Raw genomic sequence first — 19,029 nt, 5'->3', positions numbered from 1 at the left:
CTTTTCTGCACCATCGCTTCCCCTTTTATTAGGTGTTTAACTGTCTCTGATATGTTTAGCAGTTTTTTGGCTCTTATGGAGGGTTTTTTTGCACAGCGGGATTGAAGCTTCTTTCTGTGAAGCATTTCCTCCGTATGCTGTACCGAACCGTTCCTACAGGATGTTAATAACTCAGAGTTTCTGAAGTTATCAGACAAATTATTGAGCCTTGGTTTGACTCAAAACACAAGTGGGTCAGCCTGTAGCAAAGCAGTTGTAACCATGAGTTTAGTTTGATGTGAGTCGTGCCAACAGATTCTGTTTGTCCGCCTAACGTAGCTGGAATTGCATCTCCGCAGCGCCGATGTCCTTGATTCTTTTTGTCTCGTCTCCCCGCCGGCCTGCCCGCCTCTGCGTCTCTCCCCGCGTCTCTCTCGCCAGAGTGATGATTCAGGGCCCATTGTGAGGCCGGCAATCCGATACAGAGCCAGCCCGAGAGCGAGGGCGGAGGGTGGGGAGTCCGGGGAGGGCGGCGGGGCGATGGAGGGGAGGATAACGAGAGCAGGAGGGATTATGGGTGTTCTCATAGCCGCGTCCGCGCTGTCTGCAGCCCGGGGCGCTTTGACACCGTTACCTGTCCTCTGCTCCCGTTCTCTGACTCTCTCTGCCTTCTCCTTCACTTCGCTCCTCCATCTTCACCTTTCTCCAAACTTCTGGACTCCCTCCTCTTCTTTTATTTGGTCACACTTGCGTCCTTTTCTCTTTTTTTTTCTTCCCTCCTCAGTCTGCTTTCTTTCTGTACTGACATATGGTTTGGTGCGTGATTTTATTAGGAAGACGATATGAGGTGTTTCGAGGCCTGGTATGATGGAACAGCTTGTGACTTCTGAGACATCCAACTCCTGTTCGCTCTCCTTGGTGCGCGGGGCGGCCGTAACTCCTGATAATCAGCTGCATATTGAATCTGAGAGCAGATGGTGCGTGTGTGTGTGTGTGTGTCCTTACCTTTCTATCTGCCGAATGTTTCTCCTTGTGTGTGTTTTTTTTTTTGAGGATATCTACCTTATGTCGTCCCTCTCGCACGCACACGCAGCGTGACGTCACCAGCAGCATTATTTAACAGGCAGCTGGGAGGCCATTCATCATTTAATTAAAAGCGTCTGAAAGGGATCTGAGGCCTAATGAGATTAGCTTTAATTATTGATGCTGCTGCTGCCACAGACACGCACCTACACTCACACACACACACACACACACACACACCCTTACAGACACACACACACACTCACCAGGTCTGACCACTGTGGACATTCAGGCTCTTTGAGCATTAGACTCTTTGCATGTGCACTTTTTCACTCTTGAGTTCTTCTTACTCGACCTCTTTCCAGACACACACACACACACACACACACACACACACACACACACACACACACACACACACTTCTCATTGATTGGGCTTGACGATGGGATGTGAAGGTGCTTCGGGGAGGCTGCCGGATTCGGAAGGGGAAGGCTGCGGTACGGGGACCAGACAGGGGGTGCTGCGGCTGCGGTCGGCTGGCTGAGGCGGGGGGGAGGAGGGTGGGGGGGGTTACAGCAGGATGGTGTTGTGTTTCCTCGGGTCACTCAGAGCCAGAGAGAAGCTCTTACTGCTTCAGTCCACTCACTTAATCAAGTTCATGCATTTCAATGGATTTTACTTTGCAAGCCTATATAAAGGCTTTACACATTTTAATTCCTCTTGTATAAAATCCCATAAATCTATTGAAGTTAATGTTATCTTAATAATGACAATTGAACTGCTATTTCCTAAAAGCCTAGAGGCAGATGGTGATTTACCCGCATATGAACCAATGCATTTATGTTTATTTGAGGACGAAGGTGTAATATTATATCCCACATTGTCGCCTCTACCTGGAAGACTGACCTGGTGGCTCACAGCTATCTGGAAGGCACTGAGTGACTCACGCCGTGACTCACCCGTATTAGTTATTTATGACGGCTGATTTTTACTTAATTAATCATTTTGTTTTTAAAATGTTGTGGAGGATGATTTGGAAATGTTTAATCTGTAGATTGTTTTCCACTTATCCACACAGTTCTCTTTGAATGTTCTCTACATGCAGAAGCTTCTTGGGTAATTGTACGATCTTCAGTTTGTTTTTGTTCGACTGAGGGTGTGTGTGCGTGCGTCTCTGTGCATGTGTGCGTGTGTGTGTGTGGGTGTGACCGGTCAGCCGTGGGCTGGTTTGGGTTTCTACCAGTTGTTTTTTTAATCACTCTCATCAGATTAGCTGAGCAGGGGCAGCCGAGGCCAAACGTGCAATTAACAGCCACACACACACACACACACACACACACACACACACACACACACACACACACACACATATCCATCAATGACTTTTCATTTGTCTCCATCGAGTAAAGCTGCATTAAATCGTGTCTGTGATCCGCTCCCTCCCTGAGACAATGAGGAGCCAATTTAAAGAGCAGATATGAAGACCACCGGTGCAGCCGGCCGGCGGGATGAAGAGGAGCCTGTTCTCCTCCGCTGCTCTTCCTCCCCTCTTCACACGTGGATCCACTACAAGTTGATGAAACAAAAATAATCTCTGAGACACTAAAGTCAGGAAGGAACAATGGCGACTGTAAGGGAAATATTCAACAGCAGGATATACGAGTGACCGTCCAAAAAAAAACTATTTAATTAAAACAGGGTGACACATTTTACTGTTTCCTCCACAGTCTCTGCATTTCTATCTCTCCTGGTTGTAATTTTCTGTTTATAGACCGGCCAATTACTGCACCTTGTTTACTTGTGTTTATGGTAATAAACTATTTACTTGTTCAACTTTATTAGAAATCGCCAAAACCACCAATAACACTGGAAGCATGAGAGCCGAAGTGTCTAAATGAGTCTTTGTTTTAATCTGATTGTATAAAATGTAATGTGTTGTAGTGTTTTTTAAAAGCAGCTTTTAATGTGCAGAAATTGTGGCCCTGAAGTTGTGAATTTTATAGGTAGATTCTGTTCTCGATTCCTGCGAGCGCGGCGAGGCAAAGAGAAAGACCGAGAGCAAGAGATGTTTTCGGAGAGTACCTATTTCACCCAAACACCTCCTCCTCCTTTTCCCTGCTCCACAGACTCACCCTGTTCTTTCTTTTCACTCTCTCACCCCCCCTTTTTCTTTTTTTTTTTTTTTTTTTTCTTTTATAGCTTCCTACTACACCTGAAAAAGGGGCATTTTTGGAGGCATAAAGAGAGGGATAGATTTACACCTCCCCGGGCTGGGGGAACCGGAGGGGGGGTGGAGGAGGAGTGAGAGAGGGAGGGTTTGAGGGTGGAGGCTCGGCACAATGTATTTTACATGAAAGGAAGGGGATAGAGTTACCACGCCGATAACCACTCATACAAATGGGGAGAGCAGAGAGCTTTGAGCAGGGGACAGGTAAACGGGTAAGACTGCGTGTGTGTGTGTGTGTGTGTGCGCGTGCGTGCGTGTGTGTGTGTGAATGCATAGGAGAGGGACTGTGAAGGATAGACGGAGATGGAGCTTGTGTTTGTGCGGTGAGGAACATCCTTCACGGGAGTGTTTTGTGGTCGACACACCAGCCAGAGTCAGAAACAGGGATGGCTGGACGATCACGTTGCACAGGTGCGTGCCTGTTTCTGTGCAATGCAACGCTTTCTCTCTCTCTCTGAGTGGTGGAAACTTATCTGGAAGTATGCACAAATAAAATACATCTGATGCGACGTCTTCATTCTATACATTCACAGTGGTGATCGTGGAAAAACAGTAATGAAACTGAAGGAAAACAAGTTTCTGCTCATGAATGTCCTCATTTGTTGCATACAATTGTTTTAGACTCTCCATCCCTCTAGCAAATAAAATACCAATTGGATGTGAAATAATAAATGTTATGCACATAAACTCAGCTGCTGCTGCAGGAGCAGAGAGTGTTTTACAGTCTCTGTGTGAAGGAAAGATGAACTGCTGTTGTTCCACTTGAAGGAAAACGTTCACTCTCATGGGCCTCCTAAAGGGAGGGAGACACTTTTGTCAGACACTTCAGAAACACTTCTAAAGTCAACAAAAACCAAAGCTGAGTCCCGATGTTTCGCTGCGCCAGTCGTCTTCCTCTGCTCACCTCACCGCTCTGCTGTCCACATGCCACACTATCGCTTTGTGTTTTTTTTCTTTTTGTTTTTGTTCTTCTGTCTTTTTTTTTTTTTGTGTGTGTGTGCATTTCGCCGGCCGTGTTTTGGGACGCCTCCCCTGCTCCCCTCTCCGCTTGCTGTGAAAATATTTCAGCGGGGATGTTTTTGGACGACCCCCTCCCGATGGGGTCTTGCCTGGCTAATAATAAAGTGCTTGAGTTGTCAAGCACTTCGGCAACACCCTAATCTGTTCTGACAGCCAGTCCTCCACACGGACTCTCAGACGTCCAGCGCACGGACGCACCGGCGCATGTCGGCATCTGCGTGTAACGTGCTCTCGGCAGACATTTGCCCCGGTGTGTGCGCACGGGTCCGCAGACAGTCCATCAATCAGGGTGTTTATTGGCGTCGGGGATAAAAGTCGTGGGACGGGGGGCCGCGTGCTGTCGCGCCGGCGACCGAGCGAGCGGTGGTCGGCGCACAGTTGGAGACGGTGTCCCAGTTCCAAATCGGTCTCCAGGCCTGTGTGCATTTGTCGCTTCGCCCCAGCTATTTTCTGCAGCCATGTATACGTGCATTAACGTTTAAAATGCTTTTGGTCTCGTTGCCTGATCACAATACAGAGTTTAATACAGCTTATGCCAGGATCTAACCAGGAAGATATTTCTGGATTCATAAGCCAGTTGTGTTTTTAGACACTGTCTAACCTCTAATGGATGGGCTGTGCAGATACACCAACAAATCATATAAATAGATTATAAAGCAATAATGCTTCTATTAAATTATTATCTGTTGATCTCATACTCAATGTTATTTTTATTGTGACTGTAAAATGTAGTAAAGACACATGTGCATGCACTTATGGCAAAAGACAGACTCTGATTGTGATGTATGTGCATGTCAACACACAATATTCTATCCAGTCAGATGCAGCCTTATTGTCTGAGACTGTTTCCATCACACAGCGCACGGATATCAACATCATGCACTTCAGTATAACTTTTTATTCATCACATTAAATGTCAGGTCGACATTTGTTTTAAAAAAAGTGCAGCTAAAGGACGCCGTCAGAGCCAAGCTGAGCAAGAAGTATCAGCGATCAGTTCATTTAATGACTTTGACTGGCAAATTATAATGTAATAGACATGAAGTTTTAAAGTGAACAAACAGTCGGATGTTTGAAATGAAATCAGATGTGCATCAGATATCCACCGTCCCCTGATCTGACAGATGTCCTCCTGTCAAATCTCTGTCATCCTGCTGTACAGTCAAGACAAAGAGAAAAGCTTCTTGGTTTTGCTGTTGGATGCAAAAAAAAAACTCCACAGAATCTTATTTGTCATCCAAAAAGCCTCTTAGCATTATTTTCATGGAGATTTGATATAGACTGTCCATGCTGAGAGAAAAAAAATCCACAAAAACAGCGATTATTTTCACATGGCGCTCTGAATGGTTTAATACGTTTTAAAATGAAGAAACTCATCATCTCAACCTCACTGTCATTCCTAGAGAGAAATACTGTCTCCAAACTGCACGTTGGGAGACTAATGGAAGAGAAAGTACCGTTTTCAAGGTTTGTTTGACCTTTTAAGAGCTGACATGAGCGATGGCAGCTCCAGGGCTCCATGCTTCTCTCATCAGGAGACGACTTCCAAAAATGATTCGATTATAAGTTTCACTGATGAAGTGAGTAAAGAGGTCATTCTAACCACCCGTTTATCACCATTAACCTCGCCGAAATTATTTTATTCCTGAATACATGTCAGGATGCAACATGTCACGTGGATTCATGTTGATTTAATAACCTCTGATTATTTTCGTAGATTGCTTTCCATGTTATGGGTTTTTGGTCACAGTCTGCTTCCTGATGAGAGAAGTTAAGAAGTGCTTGACTCCAGGTGTGTTTCCAATTGTGTGTGTGGGTGTGTTCCTAGTCTGATAACACCTGGATGACCATAGGGAAAGAGTGCCATCTTCAGACCGAGGCAGCTGGGAGATTACGTCGTGTGTGTGTGCGCGCGCGCGTGTGTGTGTGTGTGTGTGTGTGTGTGTGTGTGTGCACGGGAGTGGGACACTTCATGCTCCTCACTCCCAGAGCGAGGCTTCACCTCGCGTACGACACACATGTGTAACATGGTTCCACTTAACACAGACTTAGTGTGTGTGTGTGCTCAGGTGTACATGGGAGTCTCAGTGCAGTATGGGTGAGACTGGGAAGTGTGTGTCTGTGTGTGTGTGTGTGTGTGTGTGTGTGTGTGTGTGAGGTGGAGGGGGTCAGCTCCATGGTGTGAAGTTTATGGTCCAGCCAGCACAGCAGGACACTGACACCACAGACACATCAGGAGAGAATTCGCCATTTTAAACAAGATTTGATTCATAGATGTTGTTGACTTTAAGAACAAACATTTAAAATTTGTGTTTCTTTACACACGATAGAAGTTTGTGAGTAGTTGATTCTGTGGCTGCGCTGGGGTTGAACTGACAAGAAAAATCAACATCTGTGACTTTTTAAAACTTGTCTAGCTTTAAATTTAAGCTTGAGTGAGTCTGTAATGAGTGACAGCTGAGAGAGAGAGAGAGGAAGAGAGAGAGGAGGAGGAGGAGGAGGAGGAGGAGGAGGAGAGGAGAAAGAGAGGGGGAGGAGGCAGAGGAGGAGGGAAACAGGACGAGTGAAATGTTCCCCATTACTGGAGCCGAGAAGACAGGAGCTGTGCATGGATTGACCTCAGAGACCACGAGGAGGAGAAAAGCGGAGCCGAAAAACAAAGTGCCTCCTTTTCCCCAGCAGCTGCATGCCTGTTCAGGGTGACGGAGAGAAAAACAGTCGTTTCTCCCCTCTGAGAGGGAAAACAAGAGAGGGTGTCACCTGGAGCCCGGAGTGGGAGGCAGGTAGAGCCGAGCGGCGGCGGGGCAGCTGGTGGATCGTAAAGCTCTGTAACGCTTTGTGGAAATATAGGACTGCTAACAGAACTGATTACAGCCTGAGGTGAGTCTGACAGAAAAATGTGAGGAAAATAGATTTTTTTAAAAATCCTGTTAAAAAAATGTTGACACTGTATGACGTGCACTCCCGTATTCATATTATTGTATTAGAATAAAAGTTCTAATATTATTAAATGGACCTGAACTGAGCAACACAATAGACTGATGCATTGTAATAATGCAATTGATCGTTTTGCTTTTGAATCCTTTTTTACTTTAGTTTACGCTTAAACTACATTTTAATTCAGCTCCACTCGAGTAATATATTTTGCGTTGTGTTTTCAGTTCAACAACTTTTTTCTTGAGTCACCTGATATTGTTCTGTTTTTATTATTACACAGGATCTTGTAAGAATATCTTTCATTGTTTTTGTTGTAATATTAAGATTTTTTTTTTTAATTTATCTGAAAATTTCTATTCAAAGAAACTTGAAAAAAGAGAATTTTTGACAAAATATATTTTGTCAAACAAGCAGAAACAAATATATACCACATTTTTTTCAAAAAAGTCATCCTACACCATTTGTGTATGTCTGTGTGTTTCTATGTGTGCGACTCTATGCACGGTATCGGATGTCCCGCTGCAGATGGGTTGGGTTATTACCAGAAACACATAGAGCTATTCTTCTTTCTATTCCCTCTCCTCTCCTCCTGCACAGGCTTTTCAAAATTTGCCAGAAACAATAACTCAGACAGTATTAATGCTCATCACAAGCCTTTTTTTTGGTTTTTTGGTTTGTTTTGGAGCTGAGGAACAAACACCAAAAAAAACAAAACAGCCTTTTTTTAACAGATATACTTTGAATTGCAGTCTTATTAATATGAAATAAATCAAATTTATAAATATCACTGAAATAAATCATCATCTTTGGTGCTAATTAGTTGTATTTATGCGTCACGGAGTCCCTATGTTGGATAGGTAGTCTTCTAGAGCAGCCACCAGGCCAACCAGGTCAAAGGTCGCCTATTTGAAATGGTTCAGGTGACACAAATGGGTTTTTTCAAGCATCTCGGCCACCTAAGTGGTACTTTGTTATGTTTTTAGAAAATGAAGATGTCTTTCACAGGCTACATAAAGAGAGGAAATGCTCAAAGAAGAGGGAAAATCCTGTGGCTTTCTCATTTTAGAGCACATTTTTATCAATGCTGACATTTTTTTCTGGCTTTAATAGCGCCATAAAGTTGTCTGGCAAATGGTGTCTAATAATAAACTGTGAAACATGCAGAAAAAAAATGAAGAAAACAGTTTTTCCCTTTATTTTAAATTGTTGAGATAAAGATTAGATTTGAAAAAAAAAAAAAGCCCGAATGATAAAACACGATTGTTTTGAATATGACACACACATTTTTGATGGAGAAAGATAAAAGTTTTTGCGGGGTGAGAGTCCCAGACGGCGGTCAGCAGCGAGGGAAAAGCCTGCATGGATGAAGCACCATGATAAAAGCTTTTCGGGATCAAAGCCCGCGTGTGCTCGTGTTTTTACAGATCATGTTGAGGCAGAAACGGCCCAGCTTGTGTATTTGTACTTGTGTGCATGCGTGTGTGTGTGTGTGCGTGTGTGTGTGTGTGCAGTTAGTGTCTACACCCGCTCTCGTACGCAGCGCCGCGTGTGCGCTGCATGTGGACCGCCGTTTCTCACGGCCATGCTGTTGATGTCGTGACTGACAGCCTTGTTAAATTTCAGCAAAGCATGAAACGTGACATAAAAGTGGCTTGTGTGTGCATGCATGTGTGCGTGTGTGTGTGCGCGACTCGTGCGTGAGTGCGCGCGTGTGTAAAGTGATCCATACGAGGGCACCGGCTAACCTTTGAACCCTGTCTTAAACAGCTAAGTGCTGCTTCTTATTCACTCTCAGCAGGATCCTCTAATCAGAACCATAACACCACACCACAGTCCTCTACACACACACACACACACACACACACACACACACACACACACACACGTCCTACTTTCCACATACCTGGAGTTCAGTGACTGCTGAGTCCAGCACTTTCTGTGTATACTTACCTGTGATTGCGATAATGTGCAAATGACTTGAATATATGCTGCCTGGGCGGGTTCAGCTATCTGCGTGTGGGTTTTCCAAGTGCATTTCCATATGTACGTGTGTGTGTGTTTGGCACCCCGCGCGTGCCCTCCGCCTCGGCGGTGTGTTGACACGGTGATTATGGGGCAGCTGGTACACATTGGCCCTCGCTCCGCCCTGCATTTACTGTTCTAATTAGTTCCTGTTCCAAATAAGAGGGTGGAATTTTAATAGAGAACCACTGGTCCACTGTCGGGGTTTGGATACCCTCACACACACACACACACACAAGCATAAAACCTGCCTGTGTGTGTGTGTGAGGAGTGCAGGCTGCGGTGGAAAGGCACTGAGGCCGATGTGTGTTTTCTTTATTCTTTTTTTTTTTTTTCCCCCCCCTGTTTCGGTAATGAAGTGAAAAGCCCCCAATAGTCATGATTGACAAGAACAAATGTCCTGGCCACCGCCCAAAGTCAAGGTTCAAGTGAGTGTCCGCAGTGACCCGCTGTACAGCCATGGAGAGCAAGCCATGAGCCGTGACCTGACATGACCCCGCCGCGACCTTTCAACTCTGAAAGGGTTGAGAAGGGTTTTTGAGTTCACCGTGGAAGTGGGTCACGGGGGGAACAAGGGAAAGTCAATATCTGCCACTTAAAGGCCAGTTATCACTTCTGTCATGGAGATTTATTTGGATTTATTTTTTTGCATTTTGTGACTTTTCGGAATAACACAAAACAATGATAAGTTAAATAAATAATGTCAGATCAGATGTGGGACTTGCTCGCTCGAGGGAAGACTTTTATTTTCATTTCTTGGAAGTTGCACAATTATGAGATGCTGATGTAATCTGGCCGATTCATGGTTACAAGTTTCATGGGGTCGTTTTACGACACATTAACCACCGGATCCTGAAACCTGGTTTCTGACATTTGCTTTTCCTCTCATTCAGGTGAAGAAATCACACAGTGAATCTCATGTTCCAGACCCTTCAGACACCAGGTACGTCTGAGTGTGTGTGTGTGTGTGTGTGTGTAATCTATTAATTACTGACTTATTCAGTTTGTAAAAATGCTTTTAATTACAGCCCTAAATCTGCTTATTTAACACGACACAGTGTGCACCCGACATCGCAGTAATATGCAGCATATTTTTTCAATGAGCGGACATGATGTGAAAACCAGAAAAGAGTTTATGAAACACCAACTCCTGCCATCACCTCCCGAGAGGAGCGAAGCAGAGGGAAAAGAGGAGAAGAAGAAAAAAAAAAAAGAGAACGCAGAGGGTTACAGAATCATTTCCTGCTGTCGAAAGACAAAAGAACTGGATGGTTGTTGAGTTTTATACACATAAGAGAGAGAAAACAGGAGGACGGAGTGAGCGGAAGCTGTAAAGTCCTTTAATCTGTATAAGATCTTAACTCGCATGTATAGCCGTTGTTTTTCTTCTGCCTTAATGTGAAAACAGCCTGATAACATATGGAAAAGCATTGTTGAATTTAAAACAGTGGTTATAGTTTCCCTTCGTATATAAAGGTAATAAAAAAAAAAGAGTTTATGTAAGTGTTTATATTTTCGAGCCGAGCTGCTTTTCACTCTTCAGCAGCGTTTTGCTCGTCTTTATGTTTATACCTGTCAGTCTGACTGTGGGTTTGCAGTCATGTGTGGGAATGCCGTCTGCCCATAGCATTGAGATGGCCTGCATCCAGAACTGCTGTGCAGATGTACGCACACACACACACACACACACACGCGCGTGCACAAGGCCCGCATTTGTTTGATTTCCCTTCCCATCTCTGTCATTTTTTTGCTTTGAAGTCTCACACAAGAGCACAAGTGTGAGCAGCCTGCGGGCAGCATGACTCAGGGTGCACACACGCGCGCACGCACACACACACACACATGCACGCAGGGTGCAGTTCATGCTCGGGCTGACTCAACATTAAAACTATGTCTTCCACCAAGAGACTTGTCAGATATTGCGGCTTTGAGGCAGCTGTGACCAACAGTCATCAGCGAGCGGTTCATGTTGGTTTCCTCGCAGGCGTGCACGCTCGACGTTTCAGTCCAAACACTTTCGCGTCTTCCCATGATTCTGCGGGTGAAAAGGAGAAAGCAGCTGTTGCCATGGTGTCAACTAACAAGTCTCCCCAAATAAACAAACAGGATTACCCCAGAGGCCGGTCTCATCTCAGTCAAAAGAGGGCATCTTAATTCTGTTCATGTTTTACTTACTTCCACTTCCAGCCAACCACACAAACACACACACACACACACACACACACACACACACACACTCCCAGTTTACCATTACCACCTTGTGTGCTGCTTGGTCCCAGTCATGCATGTGGAACACATTGTAAAACTAAAGCATACTGGCTGGTTGCGGGTTTGTATTGGAGCCCAGAAGTTTACACACACACACACACACACACACACACACACACACACACACACACACACACACACACACTCCATAAAAAAAGCCAGCAGGCTCACGGACAACGTCTAGCGCCTCCGAACACATGCTCAAGTAAGCTAACTGGTGCTGAGAAGCATAAAGTTTACGACTCCAAATGTGTGTGTGTGTGCGTGTGTGTGTGTGTGTGTTTGTGATTCCTCTGTGGATATGTCATTGAATGTTTTGAGTGGGATCTTAATGTAATATATGGAGGTGGTGAGTTTCCTGCTGTGAGAGCACATTTCTGCCGATCCGCGGCTCGTTCGGTAGTTTCACTTCATCTCGTCTCCTCCCCCGTCTTCCTTTCCCTTTTTCTTTTTCTTCCCTTTTCTGTCAGGTCTATGGAAATGCAGGACCTAGCCAGTCCTCATAACCGCGTGGGAGGTGGAGATTCGACAGGCTCGAAGCTGGACAAGAGCAACCTCGGCAGCCCCTCCATCACCACCAATGGCACGGGAGGTGAGGAGACACGCGAGTGTTTACAGTCTTTTAATACTATTGCAGAGAAGAGACACACACACATGCACACACACAAACACGTGTGTGTGTGTGTGTGTGCATGCACGTGTGTGCTCAAGCACATATATGTTCAAGCACAAGCCCAAAATCCCACTGGAAACTATTTCCTCTACAAGAGCATTAAAGCATCACTGCTCTCTCAGATGTCAACACCAGCGAGCGCCTTCCTGCCCTCCTCTCTCTCTCTCTCTCTCTCTGTTTTCCTCCGCTTTGTCTCACTCTCTTTTTCTTTCTTCTCTTCTCTCACTCTCTCTCTGTCTGCATTTGCCTTTCCACTTCATCTTCTCTCCCCCCTCCCTCGCCACCCTTCACCTCCTCCTCACTCGTTCTCTGTCCTCTGGAATCGGTTGTGACAGGCTGGTTTGATGTAACAGTGCTTCATGTAGAGCTTTTATTGAGCGCCGTCCTTTGATCTGTTGCTCTTTTAATAGCCAGTGGAAAGTACTTTTCTTTCTTTCTTTCTTTCTTTCTTCTTCTTCTTTTTTTTTTACAGTAATGTAATGGAAAAAGTGAGATGCTGCATTTTTAGTCAACTTAAAGTGTCAATGGACACACAGTCAAAGGAAATAGTCCTTCTCAGGGCGGACTAACAGCAAACACAGACCATATTAGAGCGCACTCAATCATTTTTTGATGAGCTCACAGTTAATGGTTTGAGCAGACAGAGCCAGGACGACACAGTCGCAGCCAAAACAAACTACATACCCAGCATTCCCCTCACCTGACATCAGCCAGCGCTGCGGCCCCGGGGCCATCTCCATAGCAATCCATTTGTCTTCATTACAGCTCCTCCAGCGGGCTGAACGGCTCCCTGAAGGGATTAATGAAGTTGTCCTGAATTAAATGGACTTCTCAAATGGTTTGCTGGTGATGGGTTTTATGGCCGGAGAGAAGTGAGTAAGAAACAGCGTGGCATCGGTTAAAGTGTTTATGGGGTGTGTCCCATTCCGTCTTCAAATGATCATTTTATAGTCTGTGACAACAGATCATTATGCAGAAGACGGATTGAAGACGTATATAATCTAAAAATCATTGATACATTACAGTATGTGACGTCCTAAAAAAATGGAAGATAAATGATTTTAAAGAGTCTGAGCTGTTAATGCTTTTAAGTTAAACTCACATTGTCCATAAGTGTGAGTGTGTGTGTGGCTGTGTGTCTCCATTGTTTTCGATATGGAGGATGAACTGTATGTAAAAACTGAAACGTGTGCATCGAGCTTTCTAAGCTTCCGAAATAGCTAATGTTAAATAACACATTGACTTTGACAGCTTCGTGCCACGGATGTTCTCATTTTGAGATTCAAAGGTGTTGCTTGGCAGATATGTGTGGTAACAAACCGGGTCAGAAAATAAAACGCAAAAGTAAGCGACGAACTGTCTCGACGTTCGTCCCTGATTTAAAGCAACTTCTTTTCAAAACGGCCGCGTAATCCCTTTAAATCTGAGACCTGCCTGGCTCTCAGTGCCTCGGATCCTCACCACCTTCCCACCTTGCACCCCTATAGGTGAGAGCATGACCGTTCTAAACACGGCTGATTGGCTGCTGGGCTGCAGCAGCCCGCCCCCTGCCCAAGGCTCCAAGGACTATGGTACAGAGGTGCATGTGTGTGAATCCAATACCCACAGTTCAAAGAACATTTCCATTCGATGCAACAGGGGATGGCTTTGTGTAGCTTTTAGCTGGTTGATGATATTTTATTTTCTTCCCATAAGTGCTCTGATTGATTTTCATTTGCTGTGAAGTGTTCTCTGCTTGTGTGACTTTCTGACAGCGTGTGTGGAGTTCACATATATTTGCAGGGTTCCCACCAGTCACAGACTTTTCGGTGGGGGGGAAGTCAGTAAATATCAGGGGAAATCTGCCAACGGATTCCCTTCCACGATCGTATATTTTGATTTAATTGTTCCATTTTATGGTTTTCGTACTTTTCCCGACCTCAGAAAAATGACATAAAAAGGCCACAGTGGAGCAAAGCCTTTAAGGCATGGCGGTGTTCAGATGGGAACCCTGCACACAACATGTTGATCACATGCAGGAAGTGCATGGTAGTTTTCTGCTTTTTTATGCAGTGAGTTTTGTTTTTGGTGTGTGTGTGTGTGTGTGTGTGAGTATGACGAAATGCCTATCCCGACTGACCCTAACGCCGATCCTCTCCCCTCTCCTTTAAGTGAAAACAGAGCCTATGAACAACAGTGAAACAGTCACTACGACGGGCGACACGGCGCTGGACACATACGCAGGCTCAGGTAACGCACGCTTTTTACACTTGTCTTTGTTTCGCTTCATTATTATTTCTTTTATTTTATTATTTGTAAGACTGACAGGCAGCTCCGGCTCCTTCACAATACGACACACACACTCTAAGCCATTAAGCAAAACAAGAGAGTGTGTTTGGAAGCAGCGGGGTGTTTGTCAGGCCGGAGCTCTGACATCTCAATGACCACAAACAGACATTGTGTTTTACTGTGAGGCCCGCTTTAAGGGTTTCGTGGACTACAGTACTCTCTGAAGGGAAAACTTGGCTCCCTTCCATTCAAAATGCTTCAAATTATGTTTACTGGAACAGCGTTCGAGCCCCAAGAAGCCGGAGGCCTCGAATTGTGCTCCTCCGCTGAATGAGAGAGAAAACAGAGGCGTTCGGCTGACACCACCCGTAACCCGCCTCTGCCTTGTTGTGTCTGATTATTTTTGCCGTTTTCAGTGATCACCAGCAGCGGGTACAGCCCCCGTTCGGCCCACCAGTACTCTCCTCCCCTCTACCCATCAAAGTAAGTCTTAATTTAACTTTATCTGCGTTTATTGCGTCCGTTTCCCGGTTCTCCCAGGCTTTGCCTCACCTGTCCGCTCCACCTGCTCCCTCAGGCCCTACCCTCACATCCTCTCCACGCCGGCAGCTCCTCCCATGCCGGCGTACGCCGGGCAGCCTCAGTTCAGCAGCATGCAGCAGTCCACCGTGTACACCGCCTACTCCCAGACGGGGCAGGCGTACGGACTCTCCACCTATGGTACCCGGACAAACACTGAAAACACACAGTCCTCTCTCACACACCCATGTGGGCTCGAATATACACAAAGTAAATACACAAGTGTGGAAAATTGAAGACGGGAGTTGCTTTTTTGGTTTTTAACAACGGTGAATTTGATCTTCGTCAGGAAATACATGATGAGAGATTTATGATGAGTATTAATTGTGTTGCCATTCATGTTGGATTTGGGAAATCAGTGAAAATCAGACAGAGTGCTTCATCATTCCAGCACGCTGAACAGTCAGTTCTTTTGCTTAGTCTCTTTTTTTTGCATTTGATTAGGCATTTAAGTTGAAAGCACATTAGAATAAAAAGCTGCCTGCCCTCTATAAGCATTGCCATCATAATACTAAAGCAATTCCAAACATAGTTGAGCAGCTAGCAAGTCATACTATATGCAGTATTTAACATTTCCAATTCTATTGATTGTAAATTGAAATATTAATAATTTAAAAAAAAAAAATCATTATTATTTTTTTTACATTTCTTAATAAAAAAAAGTGACAGGAAAATGATAAACAGGTTTTAATAAAATGAACCCGAAAAGAATTAAGGTGTTGTCAAGTAAAATGCTGACTTGGAAAAAAATTTGATTAAAGACACTGAAAAAATGTGTGTATTATTCAGTAAAATAAAATTCCTTTTTGAAGATAAACTGTCTTTGCACTGTGATGCTTAGCCTGTATGCAAATGTGTTTATTATTTTGTTTTTCCTCCTGTGCTCCAGACCTCGGTGTGATGCTCCCAGGCATTAAGACGGAGGGCGGCCTGGCCCAGAGCCAGTCCCCCCTGCAGACGGGGCTCAGCTACAGCCCCGGCTTCACCACGCCGCAGCCTGGACAGACTGCCTACTCACCCTATCAGATGCCAGGTAACAAAGTTACCTCTTGATACTCTTAGCGCACTGCACATGCACCATATAAAAATGGGTGAATTTTTTCAACCAGTTATTTTTCTCTCACAGGTTCAAGCTTCACCCCTTCCTCAGGCCTCTATGCCACCAATAACTCAGTGTCCAACCCCGCCAACTACACTGCCACACAGCAGGTAAGCGTCTGCCTCTGGATGGAGTGAGCGTTAACGCATGATGGTCAAGAAAATAGTGCAATTCGTTAGAATGAATTGAACCAACAGAGTGAAGTCGTTGTACTTTTGGTTCAGTTAAAGAAAAAAAAAAGAGACCTTTTTCGTTTCTTTAACAGTATTTGGGACCAGAAATGATTTTGCCGTCACGCTCCCACACAGCTTCCCTCATTCACGAGCGCTTTAAGAAATAAAACATGGTTTCACTGCAACCTTGGAACTGCAGAAAAGAAACAAAAACGAACTTGGGAGAGAAACACTTAATTAGTCTCAGTGAAAGAGCGTTTTGTTCTGAGTATTTCCCTGTGTCTATATGATGAATTGTATTGTGGTAGTAAACTGCTTAAAGGGGGATTTTAGTGTCGCTCTATGATAGATGTGGCTGTTTACAGGAAGAAAGTCAAGGTTTGGCTCATGTGGGTGGATTAGGGGAAAGTGTGCACGTGCGCGTGCGAGCGTGCATGTGTACTTCTATTCCCCGAGTTCCAGGGACATAAATCTGTTCAAACTGTGGGGACAACAAGAAGCAAAAATCATGTTGCGTGATGACTTTTAGTAAGAAGGTCTGGTTTAAGGTTAGTTTTAAGTTAGTTTGGTTGAAATAAGTTTCCACAAAGAAAATGTAAGATATCCGGTGTAATGGAAACGCAAGTGGGTATGAATTTAGCCAAAATGAAAGTGTCGCGCTAACCGTGCGTGTGTGTGTGTGTGTGTGTGTGTGTGTACATTCATGTGGTATGCAGCGGTTTATAAGGACTCCTGGAGATGGACGTAGTGACAGGTTTAGAGAGCAGACCCATAAAAGCGCCCGTCTCTGCCGGGTCAGTAAAAAGCAGCAGCACAAGGCTTTAATTGTTTCAGAGATATAAAATGCAGAATGGAGGGGATGAAAGATTAGAGAACTGTGGAGGTACGTTTGTTAAAAAAAAAAACTGTCCTCGGTGGTTTGTTCTGAGAGCATCTTCGTTTCATCAAGTCACTGCTTCTGCTCGTTTTCCGCAGGATTATCCATCGTATACGTTTGGCCAAAACCAGTATGCCCAGTATTATTCCGCTTCCACCTACGGGCCATATATGACCTCCAACAACGTGGACGGCACGGGCTCCACGGCGGCCTACCAGCTGCAGGACCCCGCCCCCGCCATGACCGGCCAGGCTGCGGAGCTTCACCCAGGTTTGTGTTAAAAACCCGGCTTACAGGGAAACTGTAGGAATTACCAACACTCCAGCTCAGCTCTAACCTCATAAATTACTTCTTTTTTTTTTCAGATTGTGGGTTCTTAATCTCATACAATATCTGAGAATACCACAGTTTTGTGTGACCAGGTTCAAAAAACGCTCTTTGGGCCCTGATGAAGTACAGGAAGTAACTTTACACCGTGGCCATCGTTACATGGCATCTTGCGCTCTAATTGGAGAATCAGCGAGTGTTTACATAAACCTCAGAAACTTTGATTAGCGCAAGTCGCTGCACTTTAGCAGTTAGCGAAAAAAGAGGAAAACCGAAAATAAGAGCTGAAGTGTACCCGTGCATATAGAAATATGGCTTCACCGTCCACTTTCCTGTCTTTTTTTTTCCCCCAAGTTTTTCTTAGGTTTACCTTGGCGCCAATTCAGGAAGCCTGATTAAAGGAGCTTATCATTCTTCCTGTCACTCGCACTTTCCCTCTTGCTGCCTTTCTCGCTTTTTCCTCATTTGCTTTTTCTTTTTAAATTTCTCCCAGAGTTATAGTCGGTATCTGTTTTTTTGTCACTCACGTTCTGTTTGTGTCTTTATCCGCCCCCTCTCTCCCCTTTCTCCCTGATTGAGACATAACAATATGAGAGGCGAAACCCGGAGTCTGGTTCTAGTTACCACGCGATGCTGGGAGCATATGGCATTAGGAGAGAGTGTGTGTGTGTGTGTGTGTGTGTGTGTACATGCGCTCTCCTGTATGCTCCTGCAGAATATTGTATGTACAGTATCTTTGCGAGGAGCATCAGATTACCTCACCCGTCTAATTTATTGCGCCGTTCCATCTTTCCCCCTCCTCTGGTAAATCCGTACATGTGCATGTTATCATGAATCAGTCACAGCACCGCTGTGACTTTTGTTTACATTTCTTGCTTGCGTTTGAGTTGATCTGTCATGCCAATTACCTTGAATTATTAAGCCTGACAAGACGGCTTATTACTGTACAAAGCCTGAATTATTGCTCCTCCTGAAGTGGATACAGCTCTAAGCACCTGTGGGATCTGCTCAGACCGCAATCACGACTGTTGCTGTAATGCGGCGAATGTAGCTTGTGATTGCTTGTGCAGTTTTTAGACAGATATTTGATCACTACTAAATTTTAAAATGTTTCAAATGCCCTGCCTGTGTTTATACACACTCTTAGGGGACTTTGATACAGTCCAGAGCCCTTCCACGCCCATCAAAGAGCTCGATGACCGAGCCTGCCGGAGTGGGGGGTCCAAGTCTCGGGGCAGGGGCCGCAAAAACAACCCCTCCCCTCCCCCTGATAGTGACCTGGAGGTAAGAGACCCAGAAACACTCTCTGACAGAGCACTTCCAGCTCTGACTGAATATTCCATGCAGTCCTCGGTGGACATATGTTATTCCTTTTGATCTTAATCCACGCTGCTCACCGCCGTCTCACGCAGATGTCTCTGTCCTCACGGACATGCATTTACATTTTGTTCTAACCACAGGTGTGGGAAGTAACTCTTTCATTCCTTTATTCCTGCAGACATTTATATTTTCTCCTGAAACATTTGAACTTAAATATTCATTCAACAAATTAGTTA

At 44.8% G+C, this 19,029-nt stretch overlaps 1 protein-coding gene across 4 annotated transcripts in view; it reads left to right on the top strand.

The window, feature by feature from the left end:
* The window catches only part of eya4 (EYA transcriptional coactivator and phosphatase 4), a 36,467-nt gene that overhangs the window by 9,139 nt on the left and 8,299 nt on the right, over positions 1-19,029 (top strand). For 3 of the 4 annotated variants that reach the window (XM_030110472.1, XM_030110473.1, XM_030110474.1), the window contains exons 3-12: positions 10,103-10,152; positions 11,948-12,069; positions 13,638-13,721; positions 14,302-14,379; positions 14,835-14,901; positions 14,996-15,138; positions 15,887-16,030; positions 16,124-16,206; positions 17,245-17,416; positions 18,621-18,757. In XM_030110472.1, the coding sequence (XP_029966332.1) occupies positions 10,103-10,152; positions 11,948-12,069; positions 13,638-13,721; positions 14,302-14,379; positions 14,835-14,901; positions 14,996-15,138; positions 15,887-16,030; positions 16,124-16,206; positions 17,245-17,416; positions 18,621-18,757 (1,080 nt within the window). The remainder of the gene's footprint in view (positions 1-10,102; positions 10,153-11,947; positions 12,070-13,637; positions 13,722-14,301; positions 14,380-14,834; positions 14,902-14,995; positions 15,139-15,886; positions 16,031-16,123; positions 16,207-17,244; positions 17,417-18,620; positions 18,758-19,029) is intronic. The other variant, XM_030110475.1, reaches the window with a different exon arrangement.

Source organism: Salarias fasciatus, chromosome 15, assembly GCF_902148845.1.
Source record: "Salarias fasciatus chromosome 15, fSalaFa1.1, whole genome shotgun sequence".
In the NCBI taxonomy this organism is placed as follows: Eukaryota; Metazoa; Chordata; class Actinopteri; order Blenniiformes; family Blenniidae; genus Salarias; species Salarias fasciatus.
The sequence above is the reverse complement of the archived record's forward strand: the minus strand, read 5'-3'. Positions and strand labels throughout refer to the sequence as shown.